Source organism: Oncorhynchus keta, unplaced genomic scaffold (assembly GCF_023373465.1).
Source record: "Oncorhynchus keta strain PuntledgeMale-10-30-2019 unplaced genomic scaffold, Oket_V2 Un_contig_6244_pilon_pilon, whole genome shotgun sequence".
Lineage (NCBI taxonomy): Eukaryota > Metazoa > Chordata > Actinopteri > Salmoniformes > Salmonidae > Oncorhynchus > Oncorhynchus keta.
In genome coordinates this window covers 1,150,061-1,170,286 of record NW_026288751.1, presented here as the reverse complement: position 1 = coordinate 1,170,286, position 20,226 = coordinate 1,150,061, and the positions used below count along the sequence as shown (strand labels likewise).

General features: G+C 45.8%; 3 protein-coding genes and 1 long non-coding RNA gene across 5 annotated transcripts in view; 1 reads left to right on the top strand and 3 right to left on the bottom strand.

Annotated features, from left to right (window-relative positions):
• LOC118391349 (neurofibromin-like) overlaps positions 1-20,226 on the top strand; it is a 70,561-nt gene that overhangs the window by 35,970 nt on the left and 14,365 nt on the right. Inside the window, exons 28-42 of the mRNA XM_035782670.2 lie at positions 729-832; positions 1,018-1,153; positions 1,456-1,518; positions 3,277-3,435; positions 3,554-3,651; positions 3,777-3,923; positions 4,127-4,273; positions 5,197-5,307; positions 14,116-14,548; positions 14,802-15,142; positions 15,301-15,503; positions 15,575-15,768; positions 17,367-17,507; positions 18,591-18,870; positions 19,067-19,281. Coding sequence (XP_035638563.1) covers positions 729-832; positions 1,018-1,153; positions 1,456-1,518; positions 3,277-3,435; positions 3,554-3,651; positions 3,777-3,923; positions 4,127-4,273; positions 5,197-5,307; positions 14,116-14,548; positions 14,802-15,142; positions 15,301-15,503; positions 15,575-15,768; positions 17,367-17,507; positions 18,591-18,870; positions 19,067-19,281 — 2,772 coding nt within the window. The remainder of the gene's footprint in view (positions 1-728; positions 833-1,017; positions 1,154-1,455; positions 1,519-3,276; positions 3,436-3,553; positions 3,652-3,776; positions 3,924-4,126; positions 4,274-5,196; positions 5,308-14,115; positions 14,549-14,801; positions 15,143-15,300; positions 15,504-15,574; positions 15,769-17,366; positions 17,508-18,590; positions 18,871-19,066; positions 19,282-20,226) is intronic.
• Positions 5,358-6,354, bottom strand: LOC118391352 (uncharacterized). Its single transcript, XR_004827121.2, has 2 exons — positions 6,058-6,354; positions 5,358-5,791 (listed from the first exon to the last, which is right to left on the bottom strand). It is a non-coding gene; the product is annotated as an uncharacterized LOC118391352 (long non-coding RNA).
• On the bottom strand, positions 6,455-9,873 carry LOC118391350 (oligodendrocyte-myelin glycoprotein-like). Its single transcript, XM_035782671.2, has 2 exons — positions 9,553-9,873; positions 6,455-8,669 (listed from the first exon to the last, which is right to left on the bottom strand). Exons 1-2 carry the CDS (start codon positions 9,561-9,563, stop codon positions 7,334-7,336), a joined length of 1,347 nt encoding a protein of 448 aa, XP_035638564.1. The 5' UTR covers positions 9,564-9,873; the 3' UTR covers positions 6,455-7,333.
• On the bottom strand, positions 10,634-13,323 carry LOC118391351 (uncharacterized). 2 transcript variants are annotated; one of them, XM_035782673.2, is made up of 3 exons: positions 13,156-13,298; positions 12,300-12,376; positions 10,634-12,209 (listed from the first exon to the last, which is right to left on the bottom strand). In XM_035782673.2, exon 3 carries the CDS (start codon positions 12,203-12,205, stop codon positions 11,348-11,350), a length of 858 nt encoding a protein of 285 aa, XP_035638566.1. In that variant the 5' UTR covers positions 12,206-12,209; positions 12,300-12,376; positions 13,156-13,298; the 3' UTR covers positions 10,634-11,347. The 2 variants fall into 2 exon arrangements, with proteins under 2 accessions (XP_035638566.1, XP_035638565.1); XM_035782672.2 differs by lacking the exon at positions 12,300-12,376 and having other exon boundaries at positions 13,156-13,323.

Below are 20,226 nucleotides of genomic sequence, written 5' to 3'. Positions count from 1 at the left end.
AAAATAGATGACATTATGAGGAAGTAAAATGTGGATATACTGAAGCAGCATCTCAAGACATCAGTCAGGAAGTTAAAGCTTGGTCGCAAATGGGTCTTCCAAATGGACAGTGACCCCAAGCATACTTCAAAAGTTGTGGCAAAATGGCTTATTGAGGACAACAAAGTCACGGTATTGGAGTAGCCATCACAAAGCCCTGACCTAAATCCCATAGAACATTTCTGGGCAGAATTGAAAAAGCGTGTGTGAGCAAGGAGGCCTACAAACCTGACTCAGTTACACCAGCTCTGTCAGGAGGAATGGGACAAAATTCACCCAACTTATTGTGGGAAGCTTGTGGAAGGCTACCCAAAATGGTTGTCCAAAGATAACCAATTTAAAGGCAATGCTACCAAATTCTAATGAGTGTATGTAAACTTCTGACCCACTGGGAATGTGAGGAAAGAAATAAAAGCTGAAAGAAATCATTCTCTCTACTACTATTCTGACATTTCACCTTCTTAAAATAAAGTGGTGATCATAACTGTCCTAAGACGGGACATTTTTACAAGGGTTAAATGTCAGAACATGTGAAAAACTGAGTTTAAATGAATTTGGCTAAGGTGTATGTAAACTTCCCGACTTCAACTGTGTGTGGTCTTTGGCTTTCAAATAAGCATGGTGCCTGCTTTCTATAATGTTAGTTTTGAGTTTGTGTGTTTGTGTATCCACCTCTCTGCTGTTTTCAGGTGTATGGTGCCACATACCTGCAGAAGCTTCTAGAGCCTCTTCTCAGAGGGGTCATCACTGCCCCAGAGTGGCAGCTCATCAGCTTCGAGGTGGACCCCACCAGGTACCCTGACCCCTCAGACACAACACATTCACTCATTCACCCACTTTGTTTTCCAGCTGTACTATTTAAACCAAGGCAGCCCCCTCCCTACCATCTTAGATGCATTTTTGCAACATGGAAGCATTGTCCGATGCTCTCTTGCTGTCTCTGGTTTTGACTGGCTGGTTACATGTCTCCGGCTGCAGGCTGGAGCAGAGTGAGATCCTGGAGGAGAACCAGAGGAACCTGCTGCAAATCACCAACCGCTTCTTCCTGGCCATCATCAACTCCTCCACAGAGTTCCCCCCTCAGCTGCGCAGTGTCTGTCACTGCCTGTTCCAGGTACATATTAGACTGCACACCTCAACTGTCAACTCCATCCAACCCACTCTACAGTCTGTAAACCCCCATCTTAACATACAGGGTTCCATTTATTTGAAGATTTTAACTTTTTCTGTAATTGCCACCATTATGTTTTCACATAATGTCAGGGTGGTTTTTATGAACTAGGTAAATGTACATCAAAAGGTAAGGTTTGCACTTTTGTGCGGTGTCTGTATATGAATGTAGAAGTATTTGTGCAGTGCATGTTTGTGGTGTGTGTGTTTGCCGTGACCTTTTTTGTGCCCATCTCTGTTCTGTAGGCAACTTGCCACTCTCTACTGAATAAAGCCACAGTTAAAGAGAAAAAGGAAAGCAAAAAAGCAGTAAGTTCAGAGAATGTTCTCCCTGACCACTGTTGAAAGAAAGGGAAGGTCATTCACCCTCTTGCTGTTCTATCACCTTAAACTACTTTATACTCCTGTCCTCCTTACAATCCTCACCTGAAATCCCACTACTAATACTTTTACTTTCAAATGAGTTAATATGGATTTTAATGTACGCTCACCACAAACAAACTCTTGGCACTGGTGAAACTGCACTGCTGTTACTGGTTGGTGTTGAAAGGAGTTTGGGGGTCGATGACAACGGGCTCATGTTGCAGATGGTCAAGGAGCACTTTGGCACATAGTTGTGCTATGCGACTCAGGATCCTGGGATCCACACCGCTTTTTTGAAACCTCTCATGGAATTTGGAACTAAGGGTGTTGGGCAAAATACGAGCCACCAGAATAGCATCAATGCACCTTGGCATAGGTTCTACAACTGTCTGGAACTCTATTGGAGGGAAGCGACACCATTCTTCCATGATCATTTCCATCATTTGGTGTTTTGTTGTTGTCGATGGAAAACAATGTCTCAGGCACCACTGCAGAATCTCCCAGAAGTGTTCAATTGGGTTGAGATCTGGTGACTTGACACATACACATTTGTTTTACTCTCCTTGTGGGAACCAAAAAATGTATTCCTATTCAAAATCCTGTTTTCGAGAACCCTTAACCAAACCCAGGATTTCCCAAACTCTGTCCTGGTAACCCCAAAGGTACACTTTCTGTTTGCCCTAGCACTACACATCTGATTCAAGTAACTCACTAATCATCAAGCTTTTATCATTTTGAATCAGCTCTATTATGCTAGGGCAAAAAACTAAACGTGGTGTTGAAAGGAGTTTGGCGGTCGACGATAACGGGCTCATGTTGCAGATGGTCAAGGAGCCCTTTGGCACATAGTTGTGCTGTGCGACTCAGGATCCTGGGATCCACTCCACTTTTTTGAAAGCTCTCATGGAATGTGTAACTCTTGTGAAGTCCTGAGGCTTTCTCTGAAATTCATTACTAGCTAAGTTTCGCAGTGCAGAAATACCTCCACACCTTCAGTTCTCTATCCTGCATTTACCATATCTGAAATCTGCAGCCTATTGTTGTGCATCCATCCATGATGTCATATTGGCATGATGGTCAAAATTGCTAGCGGTAAATATCCTGTGTTGGTGGCACTGGGTAAGCTGTGGAGGCCTGGTAATTAATTGGCTGACCTTTCAAATCACTCTAATACTGCAGGTCATTAATGACAGCTTGTCTTATTCCAGCAGCAATGAAATAAGACTTCATGAGGTTGCATTATCTTACAGCCTAGTAATTCCACTGCTGCAATATCCCTTTTAAAACACACGTGTGTTACAAGTGATACCATTTTCATATGCGGACATGCAGAGCGTTTGATCAATTTAGGACATTGATTTAATTGAACATCGCCCAGTGTTTTTTCAGAAGCGTACAGTATCACGTCTACCCTAGTAGTTAGGACTGGTCTAAGATTCTCCTCTCCCCCTTTTCAAGATTCCCAGGTACCTTGCTTTCCTTTTAATCTCTTAACTCAGTTTTGAAGCGGGCCTAGCGTTGTGAATGTGGTTTGGAGGTGATGATGTGGCCATTTTGTCCTCTAGACTGTGGAATACTTTGTCTCCCTCCCCACTCTCCTCACTGCAGTCTTTCTACCCTTCTATCTTCTCCAACCCATGTCCTCGCCTCCTCTCCCTCTCTCTAACAATGTTGTTACCATCCCTCCAACACCCTCACACACAGGTGGTCAGCCAGCGTTTCCCCCAGAACAGCATAGGGGCGGTGGGCAGTGCCATGTTCCTCCGTTTCATCAACCCTGCCATAGTGTCTCCCTATGAGGCAGGCATTCTGGATAAGAAACCTCCTCCCAGGATTGAGAGGGGCCTTAAGCTCATGTCCAAGGTAAGAGGACAGGACACCCAGGCCACATGTATACAAAGCTGATATGTCTTAATAATATGCTATATTATATTTGAGGATCTGGCCTTGTTGTTAATATGGTTTGAATGTTCTTTTACAGATCCAGCAGAGCATTGCCAACCATGTTGTATTCACCAAAGAGGAGCACATGAGGCCTTTTAATGACTTTGTCAAAAGCAACTTTGATGCAGCTAGAAGGTATGATAACGTAACGATATCTTACCTCTCTGAGAATACATTGATATGTATTGGATGTTTTCACCTGATACTAATTACCCTAGCAGGTGTAGATAAATCTTGTTCCTTTGACCCATGTGTTGTAGGTTTTTCCTGGACATCGCATCAGACTGCCCTGCCAGTGACTCAGTCAACCACAGCCTGTCCTTCATCAGTGATGGCAACGTTCTGGCCCTGCACCGGCTGCTGTGGAACAACCAGGAAAAGATAGGACAGTACCTTTCTAGCAACAGGTGAGTGGGCAGAATGGAACATGTATGGCTTAGCTGTTACAAGAGATAAGTAAGATGTTTCACACAACCCAGATCTCTAGAATAAACAACGGCCCATCTCACAGGAGGTGGTGTTTGATACTACTGTAGACCTCTGTACTTTCTGCATGTGGCAGATGTGTATCAAAGAGTAGATTATTCCTAACGTTGTTGTTCTTCATCAGGGATCATAAAGCAGTGGGAAGACGACCTTTTGACAAGATGGCCACCCTCCTGGCCTACCTGGGGCCCCCAGAGCACAAACCTGTGGCTGACACCCACTGGTCCAGCCTCAACCTCACCAGCTCCAAGTTCGAGGAGTTTATGACAAGGTACATACATCAAGTTACTATTAATTACATACAGGTAACTGCCCAAACAAAGGAAATGCCAACATAGTGGCTTAATAGGGCATTGGGCCAGAACAGCTTCAATGCACATAGATTCTACATGTGTCTGGAACTCTATTGGTGAGATGTGGCACCGTTCTTCCTTGAGAAATTCCTTAATTTGTTGTTTTGTTGATGGAGGTGTAAAATCTGTCTCAGGCGCCGCTCTAGAATTTCCCATAATTGGGAGAAGATTGGGTTGAGATCTGGGGACTTGAGACACACATGTTTTACTATCCTTGTGGGGACCAAAACACACACACACACACACACACACACACACACACACACACACACACACACACACACACACACACACACACTTTAACCTCCCTATGCTCCTTTGAGACCCCTCTTTCAAAGTCACTGAGATCTCTTCTAGTCACAGTAGCCAAAATAATGGGCAGCTGGGCGTTTTTATACATGGGTAGGCGTTTTTATACCCTAAGCATTGGATGTTAATTGCTTAATTTACTCAGGATCCACACCTGTGTGGAAGCACCTGCTTTTAATATACACTGAGTGTCCAAACATTAATAACACCATCCTAATATTGAGTTGCTCCCCCCTCCTTTTGCCCTCAGAACTAACAAGGTATTAACAAGTGACATCAATAAGGGATCATAGCTTTCACCTGGATTCACCTGGTCAGTCTGTCAATGAAGGAACAGGTGTCCATAATGTTTTGTACACTCAGTGTACTTTGTATCCCTTATTTACTCAAGCATTTCCTTTATTTCGGCAGTTACCTGTAGATCTCACAAAGCAGTCTCATAAAACAGGATATGAAAGCATCTGAGGCAGAGGTTGTTTTAGTGGTACTCTGAAAGTATTTCCCTGTCTTGATCCTGCTCCTGCTCCCTCAGACACCAGGTACATGAGAAAGATGAGTTCAAAGCCCTGAAGACCCTCAACATCTTCTACCAGGCTGGCACCTCCAAGAACGGCAACCCTGTCTTCTACTACATCACACGCAGGTGAGGCCTGCAGACTGTCACATTTCAACAGAAAGTCACAGAACGCTGTGTTCACTTTATTATGATGCATTTATTCAGAAACATAGTAGTTTTAACATGTGTACTATATTTTATTTTAGTAGATAACAAAAGGTTTTTTAGAAAGTGTCCAAGGTGTACAGGTCATCGTGGTCTTCCTTAGGGTGAGAATATATGTAGTTAAAGCATAGTTGGACATCCCAGATTGAGGGAGTGCATGGTGAATACAGCTGCCTTGCTGCCATCAGAGAGTAGCTATCTGCTGCAGGAGAGTGGGGGACAGAGCCAGGAGCATGAGGCCAATCCCCCACAGAGAGAAGAGTGGGGGAGAGGAGTTGGTGCTGCTGCCCGTGGAATTGGTGCTGTTGGCTCCGATCACAGTCCCATGTTGAGCCAGGAAGACAATGGCCATCACAACCATTTGCAGCACACCACTACGAACATGCATTCTCTTTCTGTGGTCAAACTGCCAATGTAGACATAAGACAACCAACATGCCACAGTCACCAGCATGCCAGGTAGAACAGCATTTTTTTACACTCTTTCATTTGTAAATCTACTACATTTCTCATGAGCTGTTATCCATTTTAAAGCTGTATTCTAGTATTCTAAATAAGTTAACCTTAGTAAACTGATTTGATCGATGAATGCCAGCAAATTGATCTCAATAAACATCTGACCAATTATAACAACAACGGAACCACCAACACCATTCAAAGATCTGCCACTTACCGGATATTATGACGTAAACCCTCTCAGCTTCAGTGGTGATGATTTGTGAAGAGCCAACCGTTTGGGAGGAGGTATTTTATGGCACCTGGCTAATGACATCATTATAGTTGACTGTAGGCATTGGCAACTCACCACAACGGGGGTGGCCGGTGTTTCTGTTTCGCTGTACCCATGGAAAATCACAAAACTGTTTGTTTCCAAGTCTCTAGTGGAGATCCGCCCATCAACATTCTCTCACTCTTTCTCACACGCGGGTGAACTCTCTCTCTCTCTCACACACACACACACACATACACATACACATACACATACACATACACATACACATACACATACACTCACACAAGTATTTGTGGATGTGATTGAGTGATGTAGCCTGCTGTGGTGCCAGTAGGAAACATAAAGGTACAGTATGGTGCCACCTGCTGCTGAGTTACGGTCATAGCCTCTAAATTGTTGTGAAAGAATCAATGTGTGTGTGTGTGTGAGGATATATATATCCTATGTGAAGACTCAATAGCGCTCTCATTGATTAACTCAAGTTGAATTGAAGGACCACCAGGGTACTGCCAGCTGCCATTAGCAACTAAATTATCCTTCTGTGTGCGATTTTAAAATAATTGCTTCAAAGACCTACATCTGGTGTATTAGAAGCAATTACTGGAACCACGTTTTGTCTTCAAAACTTTTTTTATTTACACAAAGATTGACCACGAAGATGACAATTTTTCTGTTCGCTATAATGGGGGATCCTGTTTTCTGCTAACAATGCCTGAAGCGCACGAGGCTCAATGAGAGGGGGCAGTCATTCTTGCTTGAGAAATTGCTCTTTGCTTAGAAGCTATTTTTGAACAATTTAATTGAAAACAATAATATAATAAATAATAATCACTCTAAGGTTTTTAATTATTATCCAGAAATGATTTGATATTGAGATAAAAATGGCTGCTTTGGACCTTTGAGTATTCAAAGTTGATGATGAAAACAGAGTTATGCAGATAGTGAGTACTAAAGTATTTGTTCAGTATCCTAATAATGATACTGGCCATATAGTGGTAGTAGTGTTAGTGTATATGGATGCTGCCTGTGCATGTCATACAGTATATTGTTATTGATTAAAGTAATGCAGAAGAGTTCATTTAAGTGTCTTACAGTATTCAAAATGGAAGAAAACAACAAAGTTGGTTTAATGATACAACTGCACAAACACACACAAATGAGTATGTCCAAAGTCTGACAAGGACATTACTCCAACTCCAGACATTTCCTTCAATTTTCAGAGGACATACCGGGTGTGAGTCAGGAAGAACCACAGGTTCAGTAGGAGTGGGAGTGTAGACCTGGGGCTGGGGGCTGGGCTGGTGTTTCGTACCGGGGAGCCACCCTGGTTAGGCCTCTTGACACTCCTGGTGCGGAGGGTGGCTGTTCTCCTTGTGATGGTAGAGGGGTTGTCAGTGGTATAGAAGCTGTCAGTAGTAAATCCAGTGTCTGTTAGGAAGGGGTCGTCTGTGCTTGTCAAGCTGTTTTCTGTGTGGGACCTGTCAGTGGGCAGGGTGGAAATGGCTAGAGGGGTGGAGGTGAACTGGTGTTGGTCTGTGAAGAGGCCGTGGTCCTCTGATCCACTGGGGCGTCCTGGGGCTTTCCTGCTGTGGAGCTGGGTGTTGAGCAGGGCAGACTCGGACAGGTACCAAGGCCACCTGGTGAGGGCCTCTGGAGGAGGAGGGTGGCTCCGCTCCTCCTGAGTACCAGCAGCCAGGGGAGGTTGAGTGTAGGAGGCAAAGTGCCACCCTCCAGTCCTGGCCAGGGGATGCTCTCCACAGACAGAGTGAGTGTGGCAGGGGCAGCCCAGCACGCGGGTGGAGGTGTGCTTGAGCCAGGCCAGCAGGTGGGTGATGTTGGTCTGGTGCTCACAGGCCCAGGGGTTGTCCCCCAGGGAGAGGAGCCGCAGGCTGCCCAGCTGGCTGAAGGCCCTGGGACCCACAGAGGAGAAGCGGTTGGAGTGCAGGTAGAAGGTGGTCAGCCTGAACAGCTGTGCCAGAGTGCCAGGCAGCATCTGCACCAGGGAGTTGTGGGAAAGGTCCACTGTCTCCAGGCTGGCAGGCATGTTGGTAGGCACGGTCCAGAAGCGGTTGTGGCTGAGGTTGAGCAGGCGCAGGCTGGTCAGGGTGTTGTTGATGAACACAGCCCGTTCCAGCTTGTTATTGGACAGGTCGAGGACCCGCAGGTTCCACTGGTAGGCTGTGTCGTTCTTGTCCAGCAGGTTGATGCCGTTGGCTGCAATGTGGAGCTCCCACAGGGCTCTGGGCAGAGCGGTGGGCAGGCGGACCAGCCTGTTGTGGGACAGGTCCAGGGTGCGGAGGTGGACAAAGGTACTCAGCTGGCCGTCCAGGTCGTGGATGCGGTTGTGAGACAGGTTGAGGGAGTGCAGGTTGTGCTGCAGGCCCAGGGGCAGAGTCCTCAGGCCCCTCCAGGAACAGTCCACCTCCCTGTGGCTGTGGTTACAGGTGCACATTGGGGGGCAGACAGCCAGGGCCTGGAGACCCAGCAGCATCAACAGCCATAGCACGGCCACACAGTGGGGAGGGACGCTGGGGGGCATCAGTAGCACACGCCTTGAAACACAGGGGAAACACCTGGATAAATTAGTTACAAACATGATAGCAAGCCCACTATTAGCTAGGCTACATATCAAAGCAGTAACATGTATTAGTAAAAGCTTATAGTCCACAGAGGTAGTAGACAAAGAGCACGGTGAATGATATGCAGATTGAGACTATCCTCTCTGCACCAGTAGTGGAGGAGAGGCTGTGTTACTGCAGTGAGCTGTGCTGAACACACTGGAGACAACGGTTAAGATCTCATTCTCTCCCGTTCTGCTCCACCCTCACCCTCTTTCTCCCCCCATGGTGGCTCCCTAACATCTTGTCACAGTGCTGCAGATGTGCCTTCTCCAGATGTGCCTTCTTATGCATACAATAGAGTATGTGAGTAGGGTTTAAACGTTTGGCATTAACCCCTACAGTCAGTCCTATTTATTGAGGAAGGGAGCCTCCCTAGCAACAGACTAGTGGGCAGTGTGATGCTTTGACTAGAATGGCTTGTTGTCTGTTTTGAAAAGATTGGCTTGGGCTATTAGTCTGTAGAGGATACCTTTTTAGAAGATGTTTGTACATCACTTGAGGTGTGATTTCCCTGCTGTCCTATTTCACTGATGTTAATTAGCCTGTTCGTCAGCTACTGAGCAGGGAGTTGTTCCTACTAGAACGTGCTGAATAGATTGGTTTTGTTAATGACTAAGGAGAGGACTGGGACACTGGCCAGTCCCGCAGCAAGCGGAGTCAGAGAAATGATGCACAGGGAGCAGTGCAAAGATTCAATTACTGTAGCATCATAGTCATGTATGTTTGTGTGTGTATTGTTGCTTTTTTGTCTTGGATTCCGAGGGGGAGGTGTGTGTGTGTGTGTGTGTGTGTGTGTGTGTGTGAATAGACTCACCTTTTCCTCATCGTTGCATTCCAGTCACTTCTCTCCTCTCTGGTCCTCAGCCCAAGGCTGCTTTCTATCCTCTGTCTCCTAAAACACTGGAGTGGCAGCTGCTTTGCTGAAGAGGGATTTTCTTTCTTTTTTTTCCCTCATTCACTGTTTTTAATTACCTCTTTCCTACCTTCTGAGACTGTTCTGTTCCCCCTGGTTTTGTCCTTGATCCCTTTTGTTTTCCTCTGAAGGATGGACCATTAAGAGTATATGTCTCTTCGTCTGCCCTCTTAGGTCCAGTGATGAAGGTAGCATTAAACGGTATAAGCTCCTACTGCTTCAGCATCCACTGCAGGCTCTGCATTGTGTGTGTGTGTGTGTGTGTGTGTGTGTGTGTGTGTGTGTGTGTGTGGTAGAGGGGAAAGTGGGAGGGGTGTAGGAGAGGAGTAGGGATGCAGTGCAGAGCGGCCCTTAGCTACTGATGACGAGGAGTGTGGGGGGAGGGCTGCTGACTCCAATGTTTCATAATCACTATCATTCAAAGAAATGTCTTCAATATCTCTCTCCCCCAACACCATCCTCTTTCCATGTATCTGGATTTAGCTAGGACTGTCAATCAAAATCCACTGACTCAATGCACCACGGAAGGGAATTTATTTTCTGGCACAAAGATGTTCTTCATATTTTGCTATAATAGTTATGTACCTCCTGTACGTATTGCAGTAATGGATAACATTTGATTTTGGTTTGAAATTGTTAGTAGTCAGTATTATGCCCTCTTCACGGACAACCCGTTTTAGACTTGACATGCAATACATCCACACGTTCATCATGTTGTCAGCCGTAAGTAGATGAATAAATATCTGAGAGAGAGGATGGGAACATAAAACGGATCAGTGGCGGTGTAGCAGTTTTGAATGTGGTATTATGCTGCTTTGTTGTAGTTCCCCTCTCTGGTCAGTGAAAACAGGTGGTACTGCCTCACAGACACACTGCTTACTAATGCCCAGCCTCGCTCTCCCCCTCTCTGTAATTCATCCACATGCACACTCACATGCAATTAGCTGTCTCTCAGACACACTGTAGCAGAGAAACACTCAGGAAGTGTCCTAATTCTTTATTGTTTCAAAGGCTTGGAAACGGAAGGGCAGATAAAGCTAGAGCAGAAACATTTGAACTCTTCTTTACTGTTTCGAAAACACCAAGGAAGTGATGTTGACTTGTAGGAAAACATTGTGGGAGTGTTTCTGGAAGAGGTTTGTGGCTTAAACAGTTCCTTTAAATGGTCTACTTAAGCTGATACTACAGTTTAGTGCTGGTTGGTTCTGTTTTGTCATTTTGCAGAATTTAGAATGTCTAAAAATGGAGAAGTGAGGGAAATGGCAGATGAATTGTGACAACAAGCAAGCTGTGATACAACCACTAGACCAAACAGGAGTCATTTCCTCTTATCAGTGACACTGATGATGGCTATACATTTTAACTTATAACTATTTTTGTTACACAAATACAAATTCATACAAATATTAAACATTCACATGATATTTAACTTCTTGTGGTACATTAATTGGTATAGACATGGTCATAATGGTAATTATTTCATTATTTCAAGTTTTGAATGAGAATGCGAGCATAAAATACAAAACCACACAATCACTCTAAGCAAACACTCAGTGCAAAAGCAAATCTCTTTACAGCATGCCAATAGAAGCTGTCGTATAAAACTGTGCTGTTCCCATCATCTGAGGACAGTGACCAGTGGTTTGAGCTTGTTTCTGGTCCAAGGTCAGAGGAGGAGGTCACCATGTGAGAGCCCTCACCCCACCACCACAACAACATCGCTAGAGGCTTGTGATTGGGGAGAGACTGCTGTGGCTGTGGGGTCAGAGGGCTCTGCAGGCTGTTTGGTGGTGGTAGGGACTGGGCTCCCCTGGCTCGGGTTTGCAGCTGCTGCCACCCCATTTTCCGTGGCTTCCTTCTTTTCCTTCTTGGGTGTATCTTTCGCCATCTTATTTTCTTCTTGCCCCTTGTCTGTCTTGCCGTTCTCCCCCTCCTGGGTCTGTCTGAGCTCTGCCATCATCAGGCTGGTCTCACCGGGCTCAGAGTCAGGCCTCTCCTTGGTCCTCTGGCCAGTGCCCCAGTACCCAGTACCACTCACCAGGTCTATGTTGCTGCGGGTAGGGCGGCTGCTGATGCGGGGCTGGCGCTTCAGGCAGCACACATGGCATGACAGCACCACTGTGGAGACTAGCAGGATGGCACACAGGACCACCAGGGCACCTGTCACAATCAGCAGGATGGTGGCCTCCTTCTTATCCAACAGAAAGTCAGAGCTGCGGCAGGGGCTGAACGTGGGGCTGGTTTGGGCCTTAAGTGGAGGGTAGGCACTAGGTTTGGTGTTGGCTCTGGATGGTGTGTTGTTGGTGTTCACTGGGCTATTGGTTCCAGATGTTTCTCTGGTGTTGAGGGTAGCTGGTGTTGTTGATTCTGACTGAAAATGTGTTGAACTGTTAAATTGTGTTAAATGTGTAGTTTCAGAAGGTCCCATGGTTGCGTTATGGTTAGCCCCAGCTCCCTTTTCAGTTTCATTTTTCATTTTACCGTCATTAGCAAGTACTGATGTTCCCATGAGTACCACACAGTACAGCAAGAGGCAGACCTGGGAGCCATTCATATTTCTATGGGAAAAGGGGGAAAAGAGATCATAGTGAGGTTTACTGGTGACCATCAGTAAGTATTATAGCATCTCAAGTTCTGCTTTTTCTTACACATTGAGTTCCTTTGTGGTTTCATGTGAGTGTCAGTTTCCATACTGTCTGATGCCATTTGATCAGCAGTCTGAGATCTGAGTGACAAAGATGATTGGTATTAATCTGAGATTTAAAATATCTTGATTAATTGAATTAGCTTTCTTGTTAAACTATTTATTCATTTGTTTTGCCCAGAATGCATTTGAGAGTTGATGATCAATATTCACTTCCAATTTGCACCAGTACATAAAAAAAAAAAAGAATTAACAAAAAATTAAAAAACTGCCTTTGCTGAACAATGAATCAAATGGCCACCCGGACTATTTGCATTGACACCCCCACTCCCTTTGTTTTTACACTGCTGCTACTTCTGTTTATTATCTATACATGGTCACTTTACCCTTACCTTCATGTGCAAATGACCTCGACTAACCTGTACCCCGCACATTGACTCGGTACCCCCTGTATATGGCCTCATTTATTGTTTTTATTGTGTTACTTCATTTTAAAAAACAAACATTTAGTAAATATTTTCTTAACTGCATTGTTGTTTTAAGGGCTTGGAAGTAAGCATTCCACGGGAAGGTCTACACACCTGTTGTATTCGGCACATTGTGACAAATACAATTTTATTTATGATCTCCCAGAAATTTAAATCAAGCGATTTTGGTCAATGTAATCTGGAATTTATAATTTATGTGTATGATGTACAAAATCTCAAGACTGAATCTCCTTGATCTCAAAATAATACACTACAAAAAAACACTTCCCTCAGGGATACTTATCCTTCAGTTCAACACCGTACCATCCACCCTGTGAAGGTAGACTATTTTCAAACTTAGTTTATTTTTTTGAATATTTTGACATCACTTACCTTGATGGAGTTGACCAGTCTGTGTGTGGTACTTCCTAACACGAGGGAATCCAGGCAGAGATTCAAAAAGCTCAGCCGTATGTGTGACCAGTTTCAGAAATGAGAAATGCCTATGAGAAGAGAGGTGTGAAAGACGCCCTCGACGTCAGCATGCTCATTCAGTAATGACCAGTTTCCTGTTCCTCTCTCACTTCTCACTTCACTTCTCCTAGTTACTTGATTTCCTGTGTGATGTTTAGCTTGGTCACTCAGAGGGGCAGCACTATGGCACTCTCCGCGGGATTAGGAGAAAGCGGATGTTTCCATTTTTCAGGGATCCAATATTTTCAACCAAATTTCTGTTTCCCCTGAAAAACAGATGTGGAGACTACGATCAGGTGTCTTTTTACGCCTACTATGTTAGGTTAGCACTATGGTACAGTAGTACTATGGTTAGCTCTATGGTACACTACAACAGTAGTACTATGGTTAGCTCTATGGTACACTACAACAGTAGTACTATGGTTAGCTCTATGGTACACTACAACAGTAGTACTATGGTACACTACAACAGTAGTACTATGGTACACTACAACAGTAGTACTATGGTACACTACAACAGTAGTACTATGGTACACTACAACAGTAGTACTATGGTACACTACAACAGTAGTACTATGGTACACTACAACAGTAGTACTATGGTACACTACAACAGTAGTACTATGGTACACTACAACAGTAGTACTATGGTACACTACAACAGTAGTACTATGGTACACTACAACAGTAGTACTATGGTACACTACAACAGTAGTACTATGGTACACTACAACAGTAGTACTATGGTTAACACACTGAGAGGAAGTGAACACATGCTGGCTGTCTGCTTATTAGCCCACACTATTCAATTTACAAGGCCTTAAAAATGCTTCTGTGATGTCCCTTTCTGCCTCCCCCTCTCCCTCCTCTCCCTCCCAGATTTAAGACTGGCCAGATCAACGGTGATCTCCTCATCTACCACGTGCTGCTGACCCTGAAGCCCTACTACGCCAAGCCCTATGAGATCGTTGTGGACCTGACCCACGCCGGACCCAGCAACCGCTTCAAGACCGACTTCCTGTCCAAGTGGTTCGTGGTGTTCCCGGGCTTCGCCTACGAGAATGTGGCGGCCATCTACATCTACAACTGCAACACGTGGGTGAGGGAGTACACCAAGTATCACGAGAGGTTGCTGACAGGCCTGAAGGGGAGCAAGAAGCTGCTGTTCATTGACTCCCCAGCGCGGCTAGCGGAGCACGTGGAGCCTGACCAGCAGAAGCTGCCGGCGGCCACGCTAGCCCTGGAGGAGGACCTCAAGGTGTTCCACAACGCCCTCAAACTGGCCCACAAGGATACCAAGGTCTCCATCAAGGTTAGGACATGAGGGAGTCAGTAGATTCAGAATGCAATGTGTTTCCTACATATTCTTTGGGCTGTGGGACATCATTGAAAGTAAGTCAGACACAGACAAGAATGACAGGAATGGCTGAGACAGATTGAATCATTGTCCCCAGGAGGCATATGTGGTCTGGAGTCAGGAGCGTCAACGTTTTTGAACAATGTTACCATTTTGTGTGCCAGCTAGCATAGTAACTCCCTCTCAATGTCTCTGTTTCTGTACCCAGGTGGGTTCCACAGCGGTCCAGGTGACGTCAGCAGAGCGGACCCGGGTCCTGGGCCAGTCGGTCTTCCTGAATGACATCTACTACGCCTCGGAGATCGAGGAGATCTGCCTGGTGGACGAGAACCAGTTCACCCTGACCATTGCCAACCAGGGCACACCGCTCACCTTCATGCACCAGGAGTGTGAGGCCATCGTCCACTCCATCATCCACATCAGGACGCGCTGGGAGCTGTCCCAGCCAGACTCCATCCCCCAGCACACCAAGATCAGGCCCAAAGACGTGCCAGGCACCCTGCTCAACATCGCCCTGCTCAACCTGGGCAGCTCTGACCCCAGCCTCAGGTCAGACACAGCTGAGGAAAATAGTCATACATGTTTAGATTTTGGTGGGACTATGAGAGCTGACAGTCTTCTTAGGGATATTTGAATTATACATGGATTATGCTAACTAATTACCTTTTTATTCTCCTTCCTTCTCTCTCTCGGTCTGCTGTGTGCAGGTCTGCAGCCTACAACCTGCTGTGTGCCTTAACCTGCACCTTCAACCTGAAGATAGAAGGCCAGTTGCTGGAGACCTCAGGGCTGTGTATCCCTGCCAACAACACGCTTTTCATAGTGTCCATCAGCAAGACGCTGGCTGCCAACGAACCCCACCTCACCCTGGAGTTCCTGGAGGAGTGCATTTCTGGCTTCAGCAAATCCAGTCAGTATTCTTGTTCCAGCCCTCCACACACACACACGCACACGTTGTAACATCCTCTCTGATGTGTGTAGGTATTGAGCTGAAGCACCTGTGTCTGGAGTACATGACCCCCTGGCTGCTCAACCTGGTGAGGTTCTGTAAGCACAACGACGACGCCAAGCGCCAGCGGGTCACTGCCATCCTGGACAAGCTCATCACCATGACCATCAACGAGAAGCAGATGTACCCCTCTATCCAGGCTAAGATCTGGGGTAGTCTGGGACAGGTGGGGATCTCTCTTCTCGGCTCTGTGTGGGTGTTGGCCCATATATCAGCCAACCAGTATATTGGATGTTATTGAGCCCGTACAGTACTCGTCCATCAGCCCAGTCTGCTGTTATTGAGGCCGAACAGTACTCATCCATCAGCCCGGTCTGCTGTTATTGAGGCCGAACAGTACTCATCCATCAGCCCGGTCTGCTGTTATTGAGGCCGAACAGTACTCATCCATCAGCCCGGTCTGCTGTTATTGAGGCCGTACAGTACTCGTCCATCAGCCCAGTCTGCTGTTATTGAGGCTGTACAGTACTCATCCATCAGGCCAGTCTGCTGTTATTGAGGCCGTACAGTACTCGGCCATCAGCCCAGTCTGCTTTAATTGAGGCCGTACAGTACTCGTCCATCAGCCCGGTCTGCTGTTATTGAGGCCGTACAGTACTCGTCCATCAGCCCAGTCTGCTGTTATTGAGGCCGTACAGTACTCGTCCATCAGGCCAGTCTGCTGTTAATTGAGGCCGTACAGTACTCGTCCATCAGGCCAGTCTGCTGTTATTGAGGCCGTACAGTACTCGTCCATCAGGCCAGTCTGCTGTTATTGAGGCCGTACAGTACTCGTCCATCAGCCCAGTCTGCTGTTATTGAGGCCGTACAGTACTCATCCATCAGCCCGGTCTGCTGTTATTGAGGCCGAACAGTACTCGTCCATCAGCCCAGTCTGCTGTTATTGAGGCCGTACAGTACTCGTCCATCAGCCCAGTCTGCTGTTATTGAGGCCGTACAGTACTCGTCCATCAGCCCAGTCTGCTGTTATTGAGGCTGTACAGTACTCATCCATCAGGCCAGTCTGCTGTTATTTAGGCCGTACAGTACTCGTCCATCAGCCCAGTCTGCTTTAATTGAGGCCGTACAGTACTCATCCATCAGCCCGGTCTGCTGTTATTGAGGCCGAACAGTACTCGTCCATCAGCCCAGTCTGCTGTTATTGAGGCCGTACAGTACTCGTCCATCAGCCCAGTCTGCTGTTATTGAGGCCGTACAGTACTCGTCCATCAGCCCAGTCTGCTGTTATTGAGGCCGTACAGTACTCGTCCATCAGCCCAGTCTGCTGTTATTGAGGCCGTACAGTACTCGTCCATCAGCCCAGTCTGCTGTTATTGAGGCCGTACAGTACTCGTCCATCAGCCCAGTCTGCTGTTATTGAGGCCATACAGTACTCGTCCATCAGGCCAGTCTGCTGTTGGCTTTATTTTACTGCTGATTTAGGATCTGGGAAATGGCTGAAGGATTCAGTGGACTCACTGTTCAGGATGTTATAGAGGCCTTATCAGATATTATGAGAGTGTTTTATCCCCTTATGTAGGTATAATAACTCTCTTTGTCAGCATCCCTGTACTTTTCAGATCGCAACCAGTTATCATGCTCGCCACCTGAAAATCATGAAAAACATATCTTTGCGTGTTAGTGTAGAGCGGGAAGTTGTGGTCTGACTGAAAAAGATGCTGGCATTCTGAAATAGAAATGACTTGAGACAAATACGCTAGTTAGTAATGGAGGGGAATTTATTTTGTCTCTGAGCTGAGGTCCTGTTGTATCCTTGTTCTGTAGATAACGGACCTGTTGGATGTGGTGTTGGACAGCTTCATCAAGACCAGCGCTACAGGAGGCCTGGGATCCATCAAGGCTGAGGTGATGGCCGATACAGCTGTGGCTCTGGCCTCAGGGAACGTCAAGTTGGTGTCCAGCAAGGTGAGCAACACACACATACACCTCAGGAATTACTACTGTGGCTATTCCCTTCACAGGTTGAACCCTTCACAGGCTATTCCCTTCAAAGGTTGATTTTGTGACTTGAGTCTAGACAAGGATATCTGCTACAAGAATATCTGCTGCAAGCATCAATACAGATCCTCTACAGATGAATAAATGATTTCCGGATGTCCGTTTTCCTATCAAATGCCATGAGAAGTCTGTTCTATGCAGTCCTTATACTTCTTTATGGCAAGTTGTGATCTTGTAATGTCACTGAATTAATAGTAGCTAATACAGTATCCAATGTTATAGATGACATTACATATTGTTACCGATTAGTATTTGTACTCCTACAGTATGAATGAAGCCTGTTTTTAAATCTCACTAACTGCACATGCAGGCAGACACATTTCCATGTGCCTACCCTGGCACGCTGACATTGAACAACTCTTCCAGTTGTCATGACCACAGTACCTCTCAACAACAGTGCTGTTTGTGTCACAACTATTTCTGTCATTTGGTGGTCTGCGTTATTTATCATTTCCTTTTGACTGTTGAGCTGATTTCTCAGAAAGAAAGAGGGAGTTTAATGTATTGCCCAATGAAGTAGTCTTGCCAGGTCGCAGTTGGAAATGAGAACTTATTCTCAACTGGCCTACTTGGTTAAATAAAGGTGAAATAATAAAAACAATGTACAATGCTGATCATGTGATCTAGTGCCAGGAAGAGGAAGGAAGCCTCTGAATACAAAGGCCAGTCTGTGTCGGGGTGACGTCTCTTTTATCTACTCTCGTATGTCAAGGCAAAAAGCTGAACACACGTTTAGATATTGTGATTGTACAATGGATCAACACCAGACTGGGATATAAAGCATTACTCTATGCATTCCCAGTTCTGCCTGTAACCTTTAAAAACAGGGGGGATAAGGGATCTTCCCAGAGATGCTAGGTGACATGAGAGTCCTGAGTCATCCTGTTCTTTCCCTTGGGTGGAAGGGAGAGATAATAGATAGGATGTCAAATGTGGTAACGTACCCGACCTTTGATGTAACCTTAACCCCGACCCGTGTCTATCTGGCAGGTGATCATCCGCATGTGTAAGATCATCGATAAGACGTGTCTGTCTCCCACGCCCACCCTGGAGCAGCACCTGATGTGGGATGACATCGCCATCCTGGCCCGTTACATGCTCATGCTGTCCTTCAACAACTCTCTGGACGTGGCCACTCACCTGCCCTACCTGTTCCACGTGGTCACACTACTGGTGGCCACCGGTCCCCTGTCCCTACGAGCCTCCACACACGGCCTGGTCATCAACATAATCCACTCCCTCTGTACCTGCGCCCAGCTCAACTTCAGCGGTGAGGAAGCCACACACACACGGCACCCTGGCTGTAGACTGAGGACAGACAGAAATAGGGAGAAGTGAACATGATTAAAAGGCAGAGGGTTGATCAGTGTCGTGGTGATTCAGTGTTTTGAAAGCAGTTTTTTCTTGATGTATAGCCTTGCTGAGACTCAGTGATAACTATTCCCATGTGTGTTTCTCTCTTGCAGAGGAGACCAAGCAGGTTCTGAGGCTGAGCCTGACAGAGTTCTCCCTGCCTAAGTTCTACCTGCTGTTTGGCATCAGTAAGGTCAAGTCTGCTGCGGTCATCGCCTTCCGCTCCAGCTATCGCGACCGCTCCTTCTCCCCCGGGTCCTACGAGAGGGAGACCTTCGCCCTGTCCTCCCTGGAGACCGTCACTGAGGCCCTGCTGGAGATCATGGAGGTCAGGAGATCACCCAACTGACTTAATCACTTATCATTACATCACTATAGCATGACACTACTGTCTCTACCGGTCTAGATGTTCAGTGAACACTAACCAAATTCAATATTCTACTTGCCTTCATACAAATCCAGTCTAGAATTTAAAAGTTCTTTTAAAAAATATGTTTTTCATACAGTACCAGTCAAAGGTTTGGACACACCTACTCATTCCAGGGTTTTTCTTTATTTGTACTATTTTAAATATGGTAGAATAATAGTGAAGACATCAAAACTATGAAATAACACATATGAAATCATGTAGTAACCAAAAAAGTGTTAAACAAATCAAAATATATTTGAGATTCTTCAATGTCGCCACCCTTTGCCTTGATGACAGCTCTGCACACTCTTGGCATTCTCTCAACCAGCATTGTGAGGTAGTCACCTGGAATGCATTTCAATTAACCGGTGCGTGTGTTGTTAACAGTTAATTTGTGGAATTTCTTTCCTTCTTAATGTGTTTGAGCCAATCACTTATGTTGTGACAAGGCTGGGGTGGTATACAGAAGATGGCTCTATTTGGTAAAAGACCAAGTCCATGTTATGGCAAAAGCAGCTCAAATAAGCAAAGAGAAACAGTCCATCATTACTTTAAGACATGAAGGTCAGTCAATCCAGAAAATGTCAAGAACTTTATAAAGGTTCTTCAAGTGCAGTCACAAAAACCATCAAGCGCTATGATGAAACTGGCTCTCATGAGGACTGCCACAGGAAAGGAAGACAGAGTTACCTCTGCTGCAGAGGATAAGTTCATTAAAGTTACTGTACGGCCTCAAAGTTATTTGGGCTGCACCTGAGATTGCAGCCCAAATAAATGCTTCTCAGATTTCAAGTAACAGACCCATCTCAACATCAACTTTTCAGAGGAGACTGCGTGAATGGTTTAATTTCTGCAAAGAAACCA

Excerpts from the sequence above, each read along its gene's own strand:
- LOC118391351 (XM_035782672.2), bottom strand. The coding sequence starts at position 12,205 with ATGAATGGCTCCCAGGTCTGCCTCTTGCTGTACTGTGTGGTACTCATG.